The sequence below is a fragment of the Austrofundulus limnaeus genome, unplaced genomic scaffold (assembly GCF_001266775.1).
Source record: "Austrofundulus limnaeus strain Quisiro unplaced genomic scaffold, Austrofundulus_limnaeus-1.0 Scaffold647, whole genome shotgun sequence".
NCBI lineage: Eukaryota > Metazoa > Chordata > Actinopteri > Cyprinodontiformes > Rivulidae > Austrofundulus > Austrofundulus limnaeus.
In genome coordinates this window covers 10,937-19,385 of record NW_013953049.1, presented here as the reverse complement: position 1 = coordinate 19,385, position 8,449 = coordinate 10,937, and the positions used below count along the sequence as shown (strand labels likewise).

Sequence of the window (8,449 nt, the reverse complement as noted above, 5' to 3'; positions counted from 1 at the left end):
AGAGAGAGAGAGAGAGAGAGAGAGAGAGAGAGAGAGAGAGACAGAGAGAGAGAGAGAGAGAGAGAGAGACAGAGAGAGAGAGAGAGAGAGAGAGAGAGAGAGAGAGAGAGACAGAGAGAGAGAGAGAGAGAGAGAGAGACAGAGAGAGAGAGAGAGAGAGAGAGAGAGACAGAGAGAGAGACAGAGAGAGAGACAGAGAGAGAGAGAGACAGAGAGAGAGACAGAGAGAGAGGAAGAGAGAGAGAGACAGAGAGAGAGAGAGAGAGAGAGACAGAGAGAGAGAGAGAGAGAGAGAGAGAGAGAGAGAGAGAGAGAGAGAGAGAGAGAGAGAGAGAGAGAGACAGAGAGAGAGAGAGAGAGAGAGAGAGAGAAACTGACCTACACATGTTCTCTGGGGTTAAAAGCCATAGCAACAAGATGAGTCTTTAAAATACATTTAGAATCATCAAGTGATTTGACGGACCTCACAGAGAGACAAAGGTTGTTCCAGAGTTTAGGAGTTTCGGCTGAGAAGGCTCTATACCCTCAGTCACCAGCCGAGTCCTGTGAACTACCGGGATGGTAGCGATGTATCACATCAGACAGCTAAGAAAGTGTCAAACCATTTAGACATTTAAAAACCAAAAGTAGAACTTTAAAATTAATCCTAAAAAGAAGCACTGAAGAGTGTGTAATATAGGAGTAATATGGTCACACCATCTTGTCCTCATTAATAAACAGACCACTGAATTGTGGACCAGTTGGAGACAGTGGAGAACAGACTGGTCAATTCCACTATAAAGTGAACTGCAGTAGTCCAGTCTAAAAAAGATAAAAGCATGAATAACCCTCTCAAGGGTGTCACGAGGAAGCAGATAAGCCTTAAATGATAAAAAACTGGATCTGACCATTGCACTGACCTGTCTGTCAAATTAAAAATAGTCTAAAATCACCCCAAGATTCCTAATAAAATCACAGTCTGAGTCCAAAGAGTCAACAGCACTGTTTAATCTTGCCAGTACGTCTGTTTTTCCAAATCTCAGGACCTCTGTTTTATCTTCATTTAAATGAAGAAAGTTTAGCTCCATCCAGGTTTAAAATCCCTTAAGTTCTCAGCCCTGTGCACTCCATCAGATCTCAAAGGCAAATAGATCTGAATGTCATCTGAATAAAAATGAAATGATACATCACATTTCCTGAAAATGGACCCCAGTGGAAGCAAATTAATAGAAAACAAAGTGGGGCCCAGTACTGAGCCTTGAGGTACCCCACATCCAAGAGGGGCCTCTGAGAACGAAAACCCACCAATTTGAACAGAAAAGTTCTTCAAGAATTTCTATACCCATTTTTCCTTTAACGCTGACAAATTTCTCTGTACCTGATGATTAAAAACATTACGGTGTGACACTGCCATGTTTTTCTGGTGGTATAGTGTTGTCAGGCATGGTGTTGCCTTGATGTCCAAAAAGTTTGAGTTTGGTCACATCTGACTGCAGCTTTTGTTTCATGTTTGTGGAAGAAAAGCCAACCAATGTCTAATTTTTGTAAAAGAGCTGCTGAGGTTCAGGGTTATTTTTCAGCTCCACTCTGTGAGCTTCGACGGGACTACGGAGCCTGTGACGGGACACGGGGGGAGTTTTTTCTTTTGTGTTCCCACACAATACTTTTTTGTTCCCTCAGAATACCTTTGCATTATATTGTTTTGAGTTCCCACGCAAAAAAATTGTTTTGTATATGAACTGAATTAAATCAGACTTTTATTTTGAAATATCCGGTAACCAAAACAGGATGTGTCGCCACAAGTTCGTGAAATTAACAATGATGTTGCGTGGCTGCACTGTGTCCAAATATCGTCATATGACATCCTTCCATGTGTGTCTGTGTGATATATTCATTGTGAAGCCGAATTAAAGCAGTAGGCTAACTCACTAATGGTGAACATGTGAGTTTGTTAATAAACCGGCAGCACAACAGTGATAAACAACTTTTGCGAGGGAACGCAAAAAGAAAAAAAATCCCCCATGTCCCCTCACGGGCTCTGATGGGACAGTTTTGACTTCGTAGGTTTGCTCTGATGATTCTTTTTATTTACGTAATAAATTAAATGGAACTACAGGTGATGGTCAGGATTGTAGGGTACATTTTATAACCCAAACCTGACATCTACTTGTCTTTGTCTGTGACCTGAGACTTCATTGGTGTCCATGCTGTCCCTTACTACCTGAACTAGTGTTGATTCTCAGGGCTGTTAGGTTAACTTCAACTGACACTTCAGACGAGTGCCTTCTGAAAAATGATTTGGACTTTAAAGCATTGAGGCTTAACACAACTGCACACACCATGTTTTAATTTTTAGATCTATCTAAAACAGATTTTCTTCATTAATCTGGAGAATATTTTTAGAATTATTAGTTTTAATGAAATTAAAATCCAGTTAAATTTCAGGTTGTCTGACAACAAAATATAAAGAGGGAAGAATACTTCTGCAATGCACTTATTTTAGATTTATGAACCTTAAAAAAATCAAACTAATAAAAATTTGACGTTACAAGTTATTGAACACATCCTCAAAAACTGAATAACAACAAAATTGTGTTGACGGTTAATCTGAAAACAGTGAATAATATGTTTTCTTCAGCACGGAGCGAAAGCACAGAGTGCACCGAACATTAGCACAATGAACAAAAGTACAAAATAAAATACATTCATGGAGACATTTTCACAAAAATAGACAAAGGTTAAAATAAATAAAAAAAGAGAAAAGCAGGACACCATCAGTTTAAATTTCAAATGGCTCAGTGGAGTTAAAACACAAACATGAGTTCATGCAGCTCACATTGTGCTGATGTGCTGTGAGACAACGAAACTGAATGTTGTTGTTTGTGAGTGTGTGCCGACACATTTAAACACATGCAGTGGTTTGTTTCTGTGAAATAAATATTATCACTTTGACAATCAGATCCTCCTGACCTGAGGCTGATCTCTAACTACATGTCTTCATTATTACACAACCATGCAGTTAGTTATACTGGTTCCTGTCTGGGAAAATGTCAAAGATCTACTGGGTTTTATCACAGATTGAATGATTTTTATATTTCTTTAGTTTGAATATATGTGAGGTTTGAGGTGGTTTACTCACACAGCACATGATCTTTTGAGTTATTTCTTTAAACAAAAAGGTAAAAAGGATGTTTAAAAATACAACTGCAGTTCTGACCAAGTTCTGATAAATATAAGTAAAAACATAATGTAATAATTTGCAAATCTCAAAAAACCCATGTTTTACTCACAACAAGACACAGTGAACATCTTTACATCAGGAATTTTTTTTCCATTTTTACATAAATAAAGGTAATTTTGAATAAATGAAATCATCCAGAAAAGCCCAATGAAAATGCATTAAAGGCAAAGTGGAAAATGATTTTCTGTTCAAGTTTTTTATTCTTTTAGGAAACAATGTTGTCTGTACTAAAGAGGAAATATCTGCTTGTTATCAGTCCCCAGTTCAAAAGCATGCCTCTCTGATGGTATGGACGTGCATTAGTGCTTATCAGAGTCCATGTGCTGACCTGACCTGACCTGCCTGAAAACATCTGGAACTGCTCTAAAGAGTCCAGCAGCTGCTCTCAGGTTCCAGATGTTTGCAGACGGCTGTAGAAACAGACATGATTAACAGTCGTGTCCAATCAAATGGAAAATGACTCTCATCTCTTTTTAAATTCAAAGACAGAACAAATTTTTAAATTTAAAGATCTAAAATGTTTGTCATGTTCCTTGCTGATTAAAATCTGGCTTTTGTGATTTGCAAATCATTGCATTTTTTAATTTTCTTTTTCCATTAACATTTTACACAATATCCCAATTTTTTTGAGTTGAGGCTATAAAACATATCAGGAAAGGCAACTTTAAAAAGATAAAAGCTACTGGTGCTAAAATAATCAACCAAGTAATATCTGGGTCAATATTTTCAAGGTAAAAATATAAACCAGCTTCTAAATATCTGGTTTGAAAATAAACAAAGATCTCATATGAAATGTGACTGAAAGCCTACCCTGAATAAATTACATAAACCCAATGTTTAATTTAAAATATTTTGAATGTTTTTATCAATTGAAAGAAAAAACATTTGTGAAGCAACTTGTGAAAGAGACAAGAAGCATTTTAAAAGTAAGAAATACCAACAACCAAAATAAAACAGGAGACAAGTTTAAACCAACTGAGCATGGTTGAATAGAATGAAAGAAACATTTATTTATTCATGTTGAAGTGAATTCAGACTGAACCAGTTCAGAAAAGTTAACTTGAACCAGTAAAAATAATCTACTGGTGCCCCCCCCCCCGCCCCACCTTCAGCAGCCTCTTCAAAGCTTTTAGTAGTTATTCAGCAGCAGATGGATGTTTGTCATTCATATATTTCACTGGATTGGGCGTCACGTGACCTGGGCGTGGCTTCGCAAGCAGGATTTTTATGCATTGAGCTAATGCTAATGCTAACCATTGAAATCAATGAGCAGAACGTAGCATGGTGCAAACAAACACTTTATAAATGTACAAATGATTCAAATACTTTGTTATAAACTGCAGAAATATTTACATGTTTACAAGACATAAAAAAGGTTATGATTCACAGGTTACAAATATTTAACCAAAATTAACTATTTTAATTATAAAACCTGTTTGCTAACATTAAACAGCTTTAATGTTCATGTTTAACCTGATTTAAAATTGATTTTATCTGTTGTCAAATACTGTTTTAGTCATTTAAATTAGTTATCTATTTTAAATTTCCATAACTATAAAATTCATAATTTCCTCAGCTTTATTTTGAACCATAGTTTGTAAAAATGGATCAAGAAATCAGGAAGTTATAAGAGTTTTTCATCAGGAGGACACCTCACAGTCATTGACTGAGGCTCCTCAGTGCAGAACAGAGCTCCAGTGTGTGCATGTCAGTGTGTGCACGTCAGTGTGTGCACGTCAGTGCTGCAACGCACTAGCCACGCCCACTCCAGTAATATATATGAATGATGTTTGTGCCTGAGCGTGTTGGTGAAGGTGCTGCTGCACTGGTGTCTGCTCCGACACGTTTCCCTGAGAACCACAAACACTTCTACAACCGGTCATGGCAAAACGCTGCGGGTAATAACTGGTGGTAACTTTGTGGTGCTGAATAATGACTAATAATTCAAAAATGAATAAGCACATTTTACAGTATGGTGCAGCATTACAAGGAAAGCCAATATTTACAAACTGCTGATGGTTTTGACAAAGCTCAGAGGACAAACTTCCTGTCAGAAGCTGTGTTCCTCCTGCAGACAGACTGCTGCTGGTAGAAAACACGTGTTGATGACATCACTGAATCCACTCACAGACTGTCAGCATTTACACAACAAACTGCTCATTTTACTACAAGACCAGTTCGATTCTTTAAAATATGAAACATAATCCACAGTGAACTCCCACATCTGCCCCCCTAGGGGCAACAATGTTACACATACTGTCATAGTACAGCATATACTTCTATAATACATATTGTACTATTACAAAGACATGTAACTACAACCAACCTGATAACGAGTGTGAAATTGTGTACACAGTATTAGACTATATATTTATTTTGTTTCTGTGTTTGTTTGTTTGTGCATTCGTAGTTTCCATGTGAATGCTTCTTTTGGCTTTAAGCAGTAAACTGCTCGACTGGACCGCGAGTTTTCATCACAAACAGGGTCTTTCCCCAGACTGCTGGACAAACTCAGACTCTTCACAGTTTTCTTCAGTGTCCAACTCTTCTTTCCTGTCCTTTTTAAACTCATAAACATGATTCACTTTATAAAAAAATAAGTTATTGCGCATCAAAAAAGTGCATCATTTCTTTGAAAAATATCTCACTCTTTTTAAGCTTCTCCATTTTTCTTCAGCGTTCCTGAACACTGGGTCCAACTCTCCTCACTGAACTCAAAATGGAGTTGAGTTTGGGTCTTTTAGCTTAGCGCTCCATCGTACCACTGCGTCGCAGAACGGGACCAAGACAGAAACAGGCAGCAGGAAAACAACAGGAAGGGGAGTGTCGGGCTATGCGATAACCATGGGGACATCATCTGAGAAACCGCTGATCATGGGAGCATCTTCATCATCGTCACCTAAAAGTTTAAAAAATAAATTAAAAAAAGGCTTTTATAAAGAGTCACTTCTAAAGAAATTAAATGAGCATATACATATTTAGTTTTGTTTTGAATTTTGATTTGTCTGACATTTGTCAGGTCTGATTTTATTCAGTTTCGTATATAAATATGTCGTAATGGTTCGATTTTGTGTCACCAAATAGTCTCCAGCAGTCTGTTGTTATACTTTGGTGAGGGTTATGTTGGTTAGGTGAGATAAAAAACAAAATCATGACATTTTTCCATCCTAATTCTCTCCAGTTTGCTGAGTAAGTTGTTTCCAGTGTATTTTACACAAACATTCCCAGTCAATATTGTCTATTTCTACGCCCATTTTCCCATCTTTTTTAACACCCAGTGTGCCAAGTGATTTGTTTTCCTGAAGTCCTTTGTATAATTGTGTTATAACTTTTTTAACTGAGCCAGGGTTATAAGCCAATTTAAATATATTTATTATTACATTATTACTTGTCCCTGAAATGGCTTTCTGGATTTCCTTATATCTGTTTCTCATTTGTAAGTATCGAAAGAAATCATAATTATTTAGACCGTATTTCCCCTTAAGAGTTTGAAAATCTGCCAGTTGTCCATTATGTTCATATATAAAGTATGAGGTGAATCCATTTTCTGTCAATTCTTTAAAGCTCTTGTCATGGCAGTTGGGTAAGAATTCACTATCATATGCACACAATCGTAACATCATTTCTGCTTTGGTTAGATTATTTTCTTCACAGACTTTATTCCAAATGTTAAAGGTTAGTCCTATCCAAGGATGTTTATCATCAATCAGATCAGTTTGTAGTTGTCTATCTGCTATTATAGCCTTATTGGAGTGTTTCTAGTCAAATGCTCCTCTATGTCTTTGCATCTGGCTGTAAAATTAGAATCCCATAAACACACCAAAGGCCTTAACTGAGCTGAATAATAATAATCTCTTAAGCATGGCAAGGATAAGCCACCCTGAGCTTCTGAAAGTTGTAATATACTGTGTTTTATTCTTGGTTTTCGACCCTGCCTTATATAGCAGGAGATCATTTTATCCCATTCTAAAAATTCATGTTTTGTGACCTCAATAGGAAGAGTCTGAAATAGATAGAGCAGGTGGAGTAAAATGTTTGTTTTTATTGATTCAACTCTATAAATTAGACCCAGGGAAGGAAGGTATGAGGCTCCATCTTGACAAGTCTGATTTAATTTTTAAGTTTATTGGGTCATAATTTATTTCAAACAATGTGTTAGTATCCCTACATAAATTCACTCCGAGGTATCTAATAGAATCCTGATCCCACTCAAAACTATATTTTCTTTTTAACTTTTGTGAAGGTTCAAAACTAAAAGTCATAGCCTGAGTTTTTTGTTTATTCAATTTATAACCTGACAATGAACCAAATTCTTCTAATGTGGTCATTAACTGAGGTAAAGATTCTTCGGGCTGGCTCAAATAGATTAAAATATTGTCAGAAAAAAGAGATCATTTTTGGTCACGTCCTTGCATTTGTATCCCTCTAATATTATTATTTTGTCTGACACACTGTGCAAGAGCTTCTATAAATAAAGCAAATAGTGCTGGGGATAGAGGACAACCCTGGCAACTTGATCTTTCCAATGTCAGTGGTCTTGAAAGGTTTCTGTTTATTTTAATTTTTGCTGTTGGTTTATCATAGACCAATTGTATTGCTTTAACAAAAATATTGTGAAATCCACACCTATTTAAAACTTTGTAGAGAAATGACCAGCTTATTGAGTCGAATGCTTTCCTGCATCCAATCCAATCAACATTGCTACCATGTTGTTCTTTTTAATTTGATGTATTGCATGAAGGTCCAGAAAAAATGGTGACGTGTGCACACGCTGCGGCTTCTCTCTCTCCCAAGGAAACAGCGTTTTTGTGATTTTTATCCTGCAAGTTGCAATGTTTTTGGATGTCTTTGTCGCACATTCATGTCCTGAAACTCACATACAGCCGTGAGTTTCTACTTGAAGCTGGCAGGAACTAATTTTTGGAGTTAAACCACAACCTCCGTGAAGAGCTGCGAGCCGGCGGCGTGCCCTGGACTTCTGCACCCCCACCGACCCCCACCACTACAGCGCGCCCACAGTGGAAGCGCCACAAAAGGCGACGCAGGAGGCAGAGGAGGGGTAAGTGTGGAGGTATCCGAGCTAGGCTAGCGGCTAGCTCGCACAAGCCAGCAAAAAAGTATAAACAACTGTGTTAAATCCATCCATCCATCCATCCATTTTCTTCCGCCTATCCGGGGTCGGGTCGCGGGGGCAGCAGCTTCAGAAGGGAGGCCCAGACCTCCCTCTCC

At 37.6% G+C, this 8,449-nt stretch overlaps 1 protein-coding gene across 1 annotated transcript in view; it reads right to left on the bottom strand.

Annotated features, from left to right (window-relative positions):
- Positions 1–5,680: 5,680 nt before the first annotated feature.
- Positions 5,681–8,449, bottom strand: part of LOC106531531 (sortilin-related receptor) — a gene marked incomplete at its 5' end in the record, with an annotated part of 12,827 nt that continues 10,058 nt past the window's right edge. Inside the window, 1 exon segment of the mRNA XM_014027417.1 lies at positions 5,681–6,119. Within this exon segment, the coding sequence (XP_013882871.1) occupies positions 6,052–6,119 (68 nt within the window).